Raw genomic sequence first — 16,012 nt, forward strand, 5'->3', positions numbered from 1 at the left:
CAATGTCCTGATTTCAGCTGGTACTTGCAAGACTTGTCATAGAGACTTGTTTCTTCCTGATGTGTCTCATCAATGTCCTTGAGCATTTTCTGCTCTCTAGTGACTGCTGCTCTTGATGTAGAGCTCAGAGTTTACAGCATACAGTTCAGAAATACGGGGATTAAAAAAAAACCTTTTTGCCTTTATGACTTTCCATGGGCCACATAACCGCTGAGGCCGCAGTGATTAGGTGTGCTCTGGTGCTTTGGATTTACAGGGCATGAGGTCAGAAAGCACCATTGCATCCCCATTGGACCTAATTTGTAAGTCCTGCTGCTCAGTTTCGCCCCCTAAAGCAGAACCCTAAGCCAAAGTATCACCTTCTTCCTTTAGAAAGTTTGTCTTGAATTTGAAAACTACAAGTTCTTATATGTAGGCCAAGCATCATAACCCTTGTGTACAGAAAGAACAGTTTAAGTATGTTCACACTGTATTATAGTGAGGGTTGAACTTTTAATCTTCAATAGCCTAAGCCACAATTTTACTTTTGCACTTGGAAGCAATCTCAAATGAGCTTCTCACTCTTCAGTATACATTGTTTTTAATGTGTGTCTGATGAGGAGTCTACTGCATCTTACAGCCAAAGAGTAGGGTTTTGCCTGGAGGTAGATATCTATTACGTCCTGATGTTTCCTAATTCAGTTCCTGGTCCACTGGTTGAGGACAAAACTGCCATCATGTTCTTTGAGAGAGGTTTTGAATTTCACCTTGTAGCAGTTATTTTCCTAGGCTCACACTGGGATAGAATTAATTTATGAGAAGGAGCAAAGGGTGCTCCCCAACTTGTAAGCATTTGGTTCAGCTGCTAAAATTTGAAGCTACTCTTAGACTCTCCTTATAGACCCTGGATAAAGAGAGGCTTCTCCAGAATGCATGGTGGAGCATGGGGTTCAACTAGAGAACTGAATGGTACATTTCTCCTAGAGGTTAGCCTGCCTCCTTGTATGACTGTGGCGCTCATGACCTGTCTTGTCACAGCATCTTTGCAGTGTTCTGGGCTCAGTAGAAGCATGATAAATGTGAAAACCTGGTGATCTCACTCTGGTACAGAGTTTTGGTTACAGGAGTGTGAGTCAGATTCCCTGCTATACCACTGTGAAGGAAAAGAAACACTAAGAGAAACAAAATATGTGCAATGACAATGTCCTTGCCTTGAAGTATGTGACTTCTACTTTTTGCTGGCATATGACAAAAAAATTGCGATGAAAACTGGGATGTTTTTAATTACTTTGAAAAGTTTATATATGGAAGGGAAAGGATACAGACCTATCAAAATATCTGATTTGTACTTTAAAGATGTTATGTTGCATATTAAAGTTTAAAAAGATGTAATTAGTAGCGATATGTGCAGACAATCCCACTAGGCAAAGAAAAATGGAACAAGTAAGGTGGAAATTAATGTTTTCCATCTCTATCCAGGCTAAAAGTGAACAAATCAGTGTGAGACACCTGACATCAGGAAACTGGGAAGTTATAAAAATCCTGGCGTATGATGAAAATACTCAAAAGATGTAAGCACTATTCTCTTTGTTTATGAAAATATCTGTTAATAAAGCGGAATCCACTTAACTGGAAATAGCATATATGAAATTAACCAACAATGTTTTTTTCATTTTTGAGCATTGCTATAAACGTCACATTCTTGAGTACATAAACTGCAGTTGTAAGACAATTTGTCTGCCAGTTTTTATGCAGAGGGAAAAGGAGCGTACCGTGACATCAGTTGACTCACTGAATTTTTTTTATAATAAAAGAAGTCAACACACAATGCAGCAATAATAACATTTTGGTGACAAAGTCATAGTACTTGATAAAACCCAACATCTTCAGGGTTTATGCTTACTTGGTTAATGTATGAGGATTCTGGACAGTGGGGATCTGATTCAACTTCATAAATTAATTATATAGAGAGGTTATCTAAACTCCTGATTCTTACCCAATTTACTCAGAGATGAGTCTTTCCAAAACCCATCTTAGTGTTATACCGGGAATGAAATTCAGCACATGCTTGGTCAGTACAGAACTGGCAAAACATCTGAAGCCTCCATGTGACTTCAGTGGATCGTGGTTAATCTTCATATATATATGCACATGACAAAAAATGAATAGCAGTGTCTACTTCTGATTTTCTTTAAAATAAATAATATTTCAGCAAGGACCTTTTTGAGGTTGCAGGAATGCCTGTCATCTCCACTGGCACTGGAGAAATCGCCTTTCTGACAAGTCATAGAATCATAGTATCACAGCATCATAGAATAGTTAGGGTTGGAAAGGACCTAAAGATCATCTAGTTCCAGCCCCCCTGCCATGGGCAGGAACACCTCACACTAAACCATGTCACCCAAGGCTCTGTCCAACCTGGCCTTGAACAGCGCCAGGGATGGAGGGTTCACAACTTCCCTGGGTAACCCATTCTTGTGCCTCAACACCCTACTAGTAAAGAGTTTCTTCCTTATATCCGATCTAAACTTCCCCTGTTTTTTAAACTGTTACCCCTTGTCCTATCACTACAGTCCCTAATGAAGAGTCCATCCCCAGCATCCCTATAGCCCCCTTCAGATACTGGAAGGCTGCTATGAGGTCTCCATGCAGCCTTCTCTTCTCCAGGCTGAACAGCCCCAACTTTCTCAGCCTGTCTTCATACGGGAGGTGCTCCAGTCCCCTGATCATCCTCGTGGGCTTCCTCTGGACTTGTTCCAGCAGTTCCATGTCCTTTTTATGTTGAGGACACCAGAACTGCACACAATACTCCAAGTGAGGTCTCATGAGAGCAGAGTAGAGGGGCAGGATCACCTCCTTCGACCTGCTGGTCACGATCCTTTTGATGCAGCCCAGGATATGGTTGGCTTTCTGGGCTGCGAGTGCACACTGAAGCTGGCTCATGTTCATTTTCTTATTGACCAACACCCCCAAGTCCTTCTCCACAGGGCTGCTCTGAATCTCTTCTCTGCCTAACATGTAGCTGTGCCTGGGATTGTTCCAACCCAGGTGTAGGACCTTGCACTTGTCATGGTTAAACTTCATCAGGTTAGCATCAGCCCACCTTACAAGTGTGTCAAGGTCCCTCTGAATAGTATTCCTTCCCTCCAGCGTATTAACCGAACCACACAGCTTGGTGTCATCAGCAAACTCACTGCAGGCACACTCAATCCCACTGTCCATGTCACTGACAAAGATGTTGAGCAAAACCCAACACCGGTCCCAACACCGATCCCTGAGGGTTACCACTCGTTACTGGTCTCCAGCTGGACATTGAGCCATTGACTCCAACTCTTTGCATGCAGCCATCCAGCCAGTTCTTTATCCACTGAGTGGTCCATCCATCAAATTGATGTCTCTCCAATTTAGAGACAAGGATGTCGTGTGGGACAGTGTCAAACGCTTTGCACAAGTCCAGGTAGATGATGTCAACAGCTCTACCCCTGTCCATCAGTTCTGTAGCCCTGTCATAGAAGGCCACCAAATTGATCCTTCCATGGTTTTTGCCATAGAGAATTTCTTGATACTTCTGTGGTGGCAGACTGCATGTGGGTTATATCAGCCACTTGAGAGAACTTCCTTGCCCTCATTCTGTCTCTCAAGCAGAAGCATTGCTGGTATTTCAGCTCGCACACACCACGTATTTGTCCTGATTTTCTTGCAGCAGCTCTAGTAAGCCTTTTTCTACCCACAAAACCTTGTTTGAAAACCAGCCTAGGGTGTTAGCTTCGATCCCTAAGTGGAAGAAGAAGTTGTTCTACAGTTCAGAATTACTTTTGGGTATCATAAAACTATAATTTCATTATGACCTTTTTCTACTCCTTGGATTTATATTGCAAACTTCTACAGTGAAAGAAAAACTTTCTCTTCTGTGTTTATAATATACAGAAAGGGGTCCTGGCAGATACTGGAGCTCCTAGGCATTACAGGAATTAAACAGAAACCATGAAATAATGTGTTCTTCATTTTTTTAATGAGAAATTACGTATCATCTGAAATAACTATTCTTTATACTTGGTCTAAGTTCAATCTTGGATCTTAGGTTATATATAAGTATTTGATTTTCATGTATATTGGGGAATTTTTAAAAAATGTTATTTATAATGTCTCCCACTTCTCTAAACACCACCCAGATCAGACAGTTTACCAAACTGAGTTTAACTTTGTTCATCTTTTGGGCACAGTTATTTCTTAAGCACAGAAGAATCCCCAAGAGGAAGACAGCTACATAGGTAAGGAGTACATGGGGCTGTGTTAACAGTGTCTACATCCCAAGCTGTAAGTGCTATGATGATGTTCTGTGAGCTTAATTGCTGCTTTGAGGTTTGGGTAATCATTTATATCATGTAAAAGTTAGTACACTTGCACTGTAACAAGGAAAGACTAACAGTTTTTCAAAACTAAGAATGCTGATGATATTTTACATTTTTTTAAAGAAAGAGAAGATATTTTAACACAAAATGCTTTTGCCATTTATGTATTCATTAGGCTTTTATAAGCATCTAAAAAGTTAAACTTAATTATAAGCATGTAATATGACTTTTTAGAAGTAGTGAAAACCTTCTAAATATAAATAACGTTTAAGGGATTTAATCATATAATTTAAAGTGTGTGGGCAAAGCACCTCATCCTTACACAAAGTTAATGAGGCTTTTCGTTGTGTCCTACTAACACTGTTACCCCGCAGCGGTGCCAGTTATTGGAACCCCAGTCCTGCTTTGGGCAGATTTTGCATCCTGTCCGCATCACCCAGTGTACAGAACAGTAGTCTTCTGAGTCATCTGAAAACATGATGGCACAAAATAGGAGAGTGATATTTTGACAAGTTAAGAGATTAAAACAAATTTTATCACTTTGAGGAGCTAATTCTTAGTTTATTGCATATTATTCCAGCAGAAAATGTTTCTGATCAATTTTCTCTCCCCAGTGTATCGACAGTGGGATCACTGAATCGTCAGTGTCTCTCATGTAACTTCTTGAAAGACCAGTGCACATACTTCAGTGCAAAGTTTAGCCCCATGAATAGGCATTTTTTACTGCACTGTAAAGGTAAGTCAAGTGTACAATGTGTAATAGTACTGTGTTTGCTTCTGAATTAATGTATTCCCTTGAGAAGTGCATTAGGCGGGAGTCTAACATTTAGCTCAGTAGTGGATTACTCAAAAGTTCTGTACAGAGCTTATTGCAAGACTGAAAGTAAAGATGTTCTGTGTAAAAGGTAAATAACAAGTGATATCAGAAAGCTGCTCCAGTCCTAACCCTCAGTCCTGGAAAACAACACTGACTTTTAAATTTACCTAAATAAAAATCCTTCACCAAAAAATGTGGAATTTCTAGTGGCGGTGCTGTGGTTCATAACAGCTTCATTATATTATGTATTGGGATTTATCTTGTGCAACTCTACATGGTTAAAAAATGAGGGCTTGTTTTCTGTAACAGTGTCTTTATGTGTGTATGCACATATATGTACAGTATAACTATACACACTTACCCACATATGTATGTGTATGTTTACCAAAAACCAGGTATGGTTTAATCCACATAGGCAGATCCTCTTTATCAGTGTGATTGAAATAAATAACATTAAATAGCTGTTTATTGTTAGCTGCATTCCAGCACCAGTTGGGTTCAGAGTTTCTATACAAACAGGAAACTAGAATTATCCCACAATAAGAAATTTATAACATACACTCAGCAAATAAACACTGATAAATAAGATCATAAAAACAGGTACAGAAAAACATCAGACAGTCAATAAAGTGTATGGCTAGACATGTTGACCTTGATTGAAACTTGCAGTATTTTGCAGACAACATTCTTCCAGTATCTTTGCTCAACTAGCATCAGGTTGAAAAGAGTAGAACGTAATTCTTCTGAAATACGTGTGAATAGCCCATTCTATTTGCATGCATTTTTTCTTTTGCAACTGTACTTTTTTTTGGTTGGTTTGATTGGGGTTTTTTTTATTTTTTTCCCCACAAAAATAAAATACCTGCTGGCTTGAGAATTAAATCTGTTCAAACAAACTATGAATATATATTGGGTAAAATAGTTTCTTTGGGGTTGTGTGTGTGTGTGTGTGTGTGTGGAAATGCACCATAAATACATAGCTAAATAGAAAAAAAATACACATCAACTGTATGGCTTATACATGTTTATATATATTCTGTGGCAGAAGTTATGGAGTTAATCCTGAATTCCTTATCTAAGTAAAGACTGCAATACTAATGAGCTCCTCATGGTTTAAGCAGAGTTTTCCCTTGTGCTTGACATAGTCTTTTTGGGGAAAGTCTCAGATTCCTGCAAGAGGGAGGATTGGTAAATTGGGAACAGCTTTTTACCCTGAATCAGCAATATTCTATGGCCCCAAGACATAGCTTCTTGTTATTATTTTAGCAAAGTATATTCAGCCTGTAATTTTTAATCTCTTTCTTTGATATAAAAATGTAGATGCCAGTAGGAGGTTGCACATGAAATTTCTCACAAGCTCATGACTTTCAGTGACTTTGCAGATGGCATTTCCCTGTTTGAGCTGATAAGACTGTAGATCATCCTCCCAGGATTAAACCTACACTCCACTGTGATGAAACCAGTAGACTGCCCTAAGCTGCAGGTGTTGGGCAGAGATGATAAAACAATGTCATTAAATTTTTCGTACCTCTAACATTAATATATAGTTGTCAATTTGGGGTCATTCAGAGGCCTTCTCTTGTGTTTTGTCAGAGCTTGACAATTACAATAGCATTGTGGCCCACATGTACTGCCACAGCTCTGCAAAGTGCCTGTGGTGGGTTGGGTATTTGGCAGCATCAAAGTTGATGGCAACATCACCATAGAGCAGGTATTAAAATTCTTCTGCGGGGAGCTGCTTGTAAGAGTACAGGGTAAACTGCTCTGAGGAGACAAATGACACCATATCTATGTACATACATACTTGTTTGCTCACAACAAAGAGCCTTACTGAATTGTTACAAAAACAGTTTGCCCATAAATATTGTTTGAGTACTCAGGACTGGTTTGATCTATTCAACTTTCAATTCTTTCACCTCCTGTTAACCCATGAGCACCCTTATTAGCTTTTTTCCATCTTAGTTACCCTCAGCTAAGAGATCTGTCTCAGTAGGCCGTCTGTATCCATCTCCAGAGGTGACTCTGAGTGAGGAGTTACTTCTAGCCTAGTAGATGAAGGACTGGCTCTATAGCTTCACAGTTGTGGCAAGCACAACCTTTACATTTATTTTCCATGCTGCTTGTGGATTTTTCCATTAACAGATGTTAATTTCTCCGCTCAAATAAGATATTTCACAAAGGCAGTGATTTTTTTTTCCAATTTTATACAGCAGGAAATAAGTTGTGGATTTAGTGTTAGTTATAGGAGGTCAATGGGAAATCCAAGTGCTGTGTGTAGTTATGATGTGCTGTAATGCAATACCTGTAACACAAGTCTGTCTTTTCTGATCATCTTTTTAATCAACTGTAATCTCCTTTTTTCAAAATCTGTCATCATCCTTCTATCTTTTAGTAAAACAAATAGAGCTAGCCTGGAAAACACCATTGCTTTCCCCTCAACAAATGGTCTTTCATAATCAAAATTCAAAGCAAAATGACAAATTCAGAAGTAGTAAAAAGAGCTGGAAAAAAACTCAAACCAAAACAAAAAGACAGCTGGTTAAATTATCTTCTTGAAGAGCTAAGGCAGAAAGCTTTGATTTGTCAGCAATCTACCTGTAAGATTTTTGTCAATAATCTCCCTTGAGGCAGAGAATGGAATTGATAAAAATCTTCACTGGAGGCTGTCAGAGACTTTGAACGGCCTTGTGCTATTTATTTCAGGTATTTAAGTTTCCCTAGGCTCATGCCATAATTAATTGAGAGAGACAACCCCTCAGGATGACTCAAAACACATAAATTAAGCTCTGCCTCTGAGCTGCTCTCAAAGGAATCTTTTTTTTTCTCCAAAAAGAGGAGTCTTAACTCCTAATTTCAGAGGGTCTATGCCTTCATCTGCCATGGGATCCTCAGGGACTTCAGCTTTTCTGCATCATCTTTCCTAGCTCAGTAGTGACTGCATGTAATTTAAACTTTTGTCTCACCAAGATAAAACCAAGTTTCCCATCCACAAATTCCTTGTTGGGTGTTGGAAAGCAGCATTTTCTTTTGCAAGTTTACACTGGGGGGATCCTCAGAGCAGGGATAGAAAACTCACCATACAACTGAGTATAATGGATGTTTGGTCACCCCGGTTTCACACACTGTGTTACGCATTTGCACAGTACCTGTTGAGATGGAGAATTATTCCTGGTGCTTTTAATTTCTTAGTTGTACGGCGAAAATGTAGTATCTGACATTACCATGTAAGGTTAGATAACATTACACCTAGATTTAACCATGATGCTGTTAGTTTTGCAGAGCTGGCGTACCAAAGGAGCTTCTTAAACAGATAATTTTTCAACACTTTTGTAGGTTTTCCATAGAAAATATATGTGAATATTATCATTAACGCACTTCCCAGTCAAGCTAAAGTTACTGTTTCTGAATGTCAAACTGTTATATTTTAGACAGTGCCATTAAGTGCCTCTGTAATTTTTAACTTCTTCTCTTACAACTAAAACATGGAGATTAGAAAGAAAAAATCTCCTTCTGGATGCAGGAGTCTAGACTGCTTGCTGAACAGGCAAGTCTAGGCACCTCTGTTTCACTCTTTCTTAGTACAACAGTCAAATCTGTGTCCTTCCCAAGAGACACCAGTGGAGTTACTGCTGTGTTTGAAGGGTAGCATGTGTATGGGTCTTCCAGGATCCAGTCATATGCGGTAACCAGTGTTCTCATTCTTCGTTACTGAAATGCCGAGTACTAGCTACCTCACACTTCCTCTTCTCTCCTTAAAACAGGGCCAGGTGTTCCAGTGGTTAGCGTGCACAGTACAAGTAATAATGCAAGTGAGTATTCCTTACGGAATAGGTATATTCTATTATTGTCCTTGATTGTTTTACGAAGTGTTGGTGGGGAAAGGCAGTTACAAGTAAATGAAAACTAATATATAGCTCACTTATATAAAGTCATATTAATTAATAATAATCCACATCTGCAAATGAGAAGGAAAGATAAGTTAATCAAATGATTAAAACTTTCCTAGGCTTTTGAATATGTTTTATGCTAAGTGCATCTCATTCATCTTCTATTTACACTTGAGTTAATTATATGGCAGGTTGGTCTGCATCCTTTTCATTTTCTATGTAAATTATGCTGCCATTACGATAGACCTTCTCTATTTTTAGAGATGATTATAAAGTTACAGTCCAATTATCTTGAACTAAGGTATTGTCCTTGGATGATTGATCATAAAATCTGACCTACGTGCAATGGACTTAGTCCTTCTAATATTTCTCAGAGCAACTCCACTCATATTTTCCATCATTGAAAAATCCAGGAATAAAGGCTTTTCAGGAGTATTTTTCAAATTTTACTCACTGTGTTCTGTATACTGACACTAAATCTGTTGCTGTTGTCTGGCTTCTTCAGGTGCTTTGTAATGGAAGACTGTCTTTCAGCAGCAGAATTTTCCTCACTTAGGTGTTTCTCTGGTGCAGTAGCAGTAACAACTCTGCTACATGCAGCTCCATTGTGATGCCACATAGCATGAAGGTGTGGGTTAGAGGAAAGGGAACATCTTTTCATTCAAAACCACCGAACTAATCCTTACATATCCTCATTTCATTCATTAGATTATCCCCAGGAGTTTTTCCAGAATCCAGTAGTCCTGAGCTGTACTTGTCTGCATCCAATTTTTCATGGGCCAGCCACTATTCACCATAACATTGGACCTATCTTGCATGTTGAAGTAGCATCCTGATCAATAATACCCTATGAAGTGTTAATTAATGTCTGTACTTCGGCTTCTTTTTTTCTTCTTTTAATGTCTCTGTTAGTATTTGCAAAGCTCAGGGCCAGAGCACACCAAGGCAAGGGAGTTTTATCAGACTCAAAGGATAGCTTCTGCTCAAAGTAAATTCATTGACTTCTGTAGAGCCACTCAATTCTGTGAAGGTGGACTTGTGCTCTTCATTTTTGTATCTAATATGCTGTTGATAGTGAATTATTGTAAAAGAGATTCACATACAAGCTCTTAGAGGAAAACCAAGCAAGTCAGGATAGAGGGATGTTGTTTGTTGTAACAACAAAACCACATAATAGGAGAGCTCATTTACTATTAATGTTTCCATGCAAGATTAGATTATCCTCTTCAATTCATAAAAAAATGATTAAGGATTACTTCAATTATTTGATCGTCAGACTGTAATTATACCATTTTGGTTGACTGCCCAGAACAAACATTCTCCTTACATTATCCATTTTATCCCTAAGTAGAGGGTTTATTGTTTAATAAAAGAATATAAATTTTGGAAGCAACATTGGTAATTTGAGAAAAAAAGAAAAAAAACCCAACTAATTAATCATTCCTTCATGTGCAAAAGGATTGCTTCGAATCTGCCTGCAGCTTCAAACCAAAGTGAAGTCTTGCTCTTGGATGAAGTGCAGAAGACACAGAAGAACATAAAGCACCTAATTGTGCTGGCTAAATACTGACATGAATATGTAGCTTGAAAAGGATGCCTGCTTGAGGCTTAAGATATTGCCCAGCAGACTAGTCTTTTGCTGTAACAGCTGCTGTTAGTAACTGTCAGGGATACTAGTGTTCGTTTTGTTCATCAGCAATTTCATTGTTAGTGATAGATGAAAACAAAGCCAACTGAAGCCAGAAAATGGAACAGATGTATATGTTTTGAATTAAGCTGATTACTGGGTTCTTGAATTGCAAAGTAGTTGCATTATAAAAAGTATTTACAGAAGGAATTCACTTACAAGATTTATCATTGCATCTTTTCTCATTTTCTTTCTTTCCCTTTTTTTTTTTTTTTAATTTTAATTTATCTCTGATGTGATGATTCTCCACACCTTCCAACTTGCTTTTTCTTCCTGCTTTCTGCAGAGTTCTACATTTTGGAAAATAATGCTGTATTGAAAGAAGCTGTTTTAAAAAAAAAGAATTCCAGGACTGAAATTAAAATGCTTCACATTGAGGATTACGGTAAATTTAGCAAAATGTTATTTTACCAAACAAAAAACTTTCTTACAATGTTACTGTTTTTTATCTGTGTAACTACCAGCCTTTAATGTTTTGCTCTTTTCTTAAAAGAACTCCCTTTACAGTTGTCACTGCCAAAAGATTTCACAGATCGAAACCAGTACGCCCTTCTATTAATCATGTAAGTATCTGTGTAGAATCACTTAAAATAATAAAGTAGTTCATAGAAAATATTTAACTCTGAAATTAGAGTTTATTTTTTGTTTGGTTTTTTTACCTTCTTTAGGAAAATTACCTCATGGATTTGAGTTGATAAATCAAAAGGCTTGTTCTCATGAAGATTTTGTTATAAGTGCTGTCTGGTAGAGATGCCTGGGATTTTTTGAGCTTGTCAAACCTACCTCTGTTTCATTGTACTTTTATGTACATGAGGCAGTGGTCCTGCTGATAGCGTAGCCGTGGGTAGTTCTGCAGTCTTTCCTGGACCCATACTGATCCATACCCACAGAAGATCTCATTCAGAGCGTACACTCCTTTTTATCCTTGATAGAAATGGGTAGAGCTTCTAAGAAGGGTTCAGTTAAGATGCGTGAAGCAAAACTGCTTTTAGGAACACTGGAAAGGAGAAAAAATATTTCTGAGTGTCAATGACTGAAGGCATCATAGGCATGATCCAAAGTCTGTTGACATTTGTAGAAAACTACGGGAGTAAAGAGGTATTCCCTGGCTTTCTTTTAAAAAGAAATATGTGTGTATGTCTTCCAGAGACAGTCAGCCTTTAAGTTGCCCATCTACAGAAAGTATAGCAGAGGAAGAGAGCGGAGTCATGAGCACGCCTGCAGCCTACCTAGGAAATCCAGTTAGGGCCAGCTCAGGGCATCATTTGTTACTACCATTTGTCCACCTTAGTTCAGCATGGGTCTGCCATAGGTGTAGAGGGCTTTCATGTTCATGAAGATCTTATTCCAGTCCAATTTAGAAGCAATTGATGTGAATTTCATTAACACAGGTATAGGGGTGTACTACTAAATTCATGAAAATACCATGTCAGCTGAGCTGTATCACCTGGAGTAGACCTCCCGTTACTGACAGCAGAGATCCTTATTGTATGTGAGGTCAAATTTACAAGTTTGATCTGCTGAGTGACCCCAAATTCCTCTACTTATCTCAAGTCTTAGATAATAAGACAGAGAAGCATAAAATTGCTTATTTCTAAGCCCATTTTGTGTTTAAAACTCAGGTTTTTCAGTTGTATTTATTTGCAGTCATGGAAACTCTCTGCTTTAAGGGGCTCATGAAAATGATTTTCTTGTGGAGAAACAGGACACGTGGATTATTTTTTCTTTGCAGTACTGGCTAGCTTGATTTTGGAAGCATGATTACATTTTAAGCAGCTCTTTTGAGTGTGTCTTAAGGCAAACTGAGTCTGTGAATAGACACCAGCAGCATTACAGGGAGTTGCAAATGCTTGTGCTTACCGTTTTTTTTCCAAAAGCAGGGAAACACTAATGTGTTATCAGTGTAACACTTCCTTTCTTAAAAATCCCAGTAAATATGTAATCTGCCGTATACAGTTATGGTAGAATACAGGTTATACACTCATGTAGAACCTAGAGAAGACAAGAGGGAAGAATCAGAAACCTGGAGAAGGCCAAGGCCAGAAATGACAGGAAAAGAAAAAAATTATAATTATTATGAAATGTTTTTACATATCAAGAGTTGAAATACTGAGAACAGTACTGAGGCAAGGTTTGAATTTGAACTTAACAAAGTTGTCAGTACCCAGTGAGCAAATAATATGGCCAAGTCATAATGTATGGATGTGTTTCATAATCATCTTAATTTTTTATGATTTTTAAGGAAATTCATCAAATTCTGAATACAGGTTGTGGTATCTACATTTATAAATACTAAATTCTTAACATTAGGTTTAGCAGGAGTTATTTGTAGAAAACTCTATACACTCATGAAAATATGGAGCTGAAAATTTAAAATCCATCCTGGCTCTTGTAACGTTGCATGTTTTGTGTCCCACTCTTCCTTAGGAGAGAATGAAGTTATATTTCTTCAGCAGCTTTTTACAGAATTTAAACTAAGGTTCCTAGCAGTCCTTTTTTTAGTTAAAGGTGTCCCCAGATGGGATATAAAACTTAAAACTGTCACTGAAGTTATGGGAGGTTCCCTTGTGGGATGATTTTTGAGCCTAATAAATTCTGTCTAGCTCTTGAGAAAAAAAAAAAAAAGGAAATCTGTGTGCATGCAGAGCATAATTTCTTGACCACACATCTCCAAACTGACATCTTAAGGTTCATTTAATTATCAGAAGTACTACTTTAAAAAAAAATTAAAAAATCAGCTCTGAGAAGAACATGTAGCTTTTACAGGAAACGCTGATTAATTTTATATATGGTGTCATTTCCCAGATATCTGACTTTCCTGAGTCCCAGAGCGGTACTGTTGGGACTGATTGAGGAACACCCTGTTTCTACTGCTAGAAATGTTAGACAAGAACTGTATTAGTGGCTGATAACAAGCACTGCCTTTCATATTGTTCAGTTACAGCTACTTCCTTGTTTACATTCTCAGACATGATACAATATCATTGTATTCCAGTTATTGAAAGTTTGAAAAAGAATGCTCACCAGTGCCCTTGGTAAGAATGTTGGTTTTAATCGTATATCCATTTTGGAAAAGAGATGCTATATAACAACATACTGATCCAGGCAACATACACTTAGATGTATATAAAGAGAAAACATATATCTGGAAAAGTGGGGTATTAGCAGATCTCCAAAGTGGCTTTTGCTTTCCATCTCAGTAGCAGTGCAATTTAATGAGGGCTTAAGGAAAATAGAAGGGAGGCAGGAAGGAAGGAAGGAATACAGGCAGGAAGTCAGGCAGGAAGGCAGGGAGGAAATCACTTATTGTGTCTCTGTAGTGCAAATGAAATACCTAGTTAAGTGCGTATATGCTTCTAAGTGCATATAGGCTTTGTCCCCTAAGATGGAGAATAAATATGGCATATAAGATCTAAGAGGCTCTGTTAGACTGCGGTCATTGCTTCAGAATCACACCAAACCTCTGGTGAAGCTTCATCTTCCATTTGTCTTAAATTTTGACAGATTCTGGCTTGCCTGTGTGGTCTCATCTCTAGGTTTTTGTGGTGGTGGCTGGTTTCACTGGCTCAGAATGAAGCGGGGTTTTGATAATTGAGGCTCATAATTTTCCTGTAAATTTTCATCAGCATCAACTGCTTCTGTGTGTTGTTAACTTGCTATTTGGATCCATAGCGTTACAATTATGATAGAATTTGGAAATAGACAAAGGGGAGAATGCCATTTCAAAGGTGTATGACTGTAATAAGGCTCCTGTATTCATGTAAGGATGCCTGCAGATAAACTTCCATGGCCCCCAGGTGTCTGAGTGTTAAGGCTGAATCCTGGAAGGGAGCCTGTACAAGTGGCTTCTGGTCCTGGTGTGAAACCTGGGTGTGAACTCAGTACAGCTCCCAGGTAGACACAAGCGTAAGGCTCAGGCCCTGGATATCCTCTAATCTTCATCATAATGAAAGGCCAGGTTGGATGGAGTCCTGGGTGACATGATTTAGTGCGTGGTGTCCCTGCCCATGGCAGCGAGGTTGGAAGTAGGTATCTTACGGTCCTTTCCAGCCCTAACTATTCTATGATTCTATAAAGATTTTGTGAAGATTTATCCATTAGCAGTTGCAAAGCATGCTGTAATGCTCAAATAGAAGATCATTGTATTGCTATGTTAAAATTTACATCTATCTGTATGGATGGACTATTTAATGGACAGGTTTTATGTAGAAACCAGTTATGTCAGCTAGCACTGTTTTTCATTCCAGAATTGTGATGCATAATCCATAAAATGCTATACAGATTATATGACTCTCCTTTCTTCCATTTATTCTCCTAAATCACTAATACATTTCACACTCAGTTTCCTTCTGTTATAATACATACAGTGTAACTATAGATTAGAGTGCTGTACAGTAATTGCCTGAAAGAGTGATTATCATCTCTTTTCTATATAATTAAGACCAAAGCCTAAATTTCAGATCCTTGATTTTCTCATTATGGTTCACCTTACTCATTAAAAAAGCTGGATGATACACTCCTTGGTAACACACAGGAAATGATTAAGTAAAGACTGGCATTTAATCTGGGTAATAAAATGAGAGGTGATAATCATTCTTTATATTTTCTTGAACATAATTAACCTCATTACTTCAAAATCTGTAGATAATGTATCTTAAATGTCATCATTTATTATTTAACACCATTTAAAATTGTCCAATATGTAAGTGGATATTGTAAAACTAAGTCAGCGGAGAGATTGTTCTGTTCTTTGAGGGGAAACAAAACAACAGGTATCCTCCAAAGGAACAGTGAGTTGTCTCCAAGAGGTTTCTGTTTGTTTGTTTTCTTGTTTTCTTATAGTTTGGTAATAAAGAGGAATCACTTCACCTGTTACTGAAATGATGAAAGTTTTAGGCCTTGCACAGGCAATCACACCTGTTTATGCCTCCAATTAATGCACTCTTAGGACTGATAGCAAGATAAGACAGCAGGGTTGAAAGTGAAGAATATTTTTACATCTTCGGGAATAACTCATTAAAGGACTAGAAGAAATGTAGAGGGGCATAAAGCAAGTATTGGAAAATATTTGATATCTGAAGTCGAATCAGACCTCACTTTGCCTATTTTAATAGCTATTTTGCATGTCTTTCGTTTGTTGTACTCATTACAACAATGTACATATTACTCATTTTACCTGGCACCTGTTTCAAGTGAAGGTGAAGTCTAAAAATATGTGGTGGATTCCACAACTTCAACAGTAGTATGTTTGCAGGGGTAAAAATCCTGAAGGCTGTTTTGTTTGACCCAT

At 38.0% G+C, this 16,012-nt stretch overlaps 1 protein-coding gene across 1 annotated transcript in view; it reads left to right on the top strand.

Moving 5' to 3' along the window:
• DPP10 (dipeptidyl peptidase like 10) overlaps positions 1-16,012 on the top strand; it is a 303,866-nt gene that overhangs the window by 273,132 nt on the left and 14,722 nt on the right. Inside the window, exons 14-19 of the mRNA XM_065671340.1 lie at positions 1,459-1,550; positions 4,203-4,250; positions 4,946-5,067; positions 8,910-8,957; positions 11,009-11,107; positions 11,216-11,285. Of these exons, the coding sequence (XP_065527412.1) occupies positions 1,459-1,550; positions 4,203-4,250; positions 4,946-5,067; positions 8,910-8,957; positions 11,009-11,107; positions 11,216-11,285 (479 nt within the window). The remainder of the gene's footprint in view (positions 1-1,458; positions 1,551-4,202; positions 4,251-4,945; positions 5,068-8,909; positions 8,958-11,008; positions 11,108-11,215; positions 11,286-16,012) is intronic.

This window comes from Lathamus discolor, chromosome 3 (assembly GCF_037157495.1).
Source record: "Lathamus discolor isolate bLatDis1 chromosome 3, bLatDis1.hap1, whole genome shotgun sequence".
Taxonomy (NCBI): domain Eukaryota; kingdom Metazoa; phylum Chordata; class Aves; order Psittaciformes; family Psittacidae; genus Lathamus; species Lathamus discolor.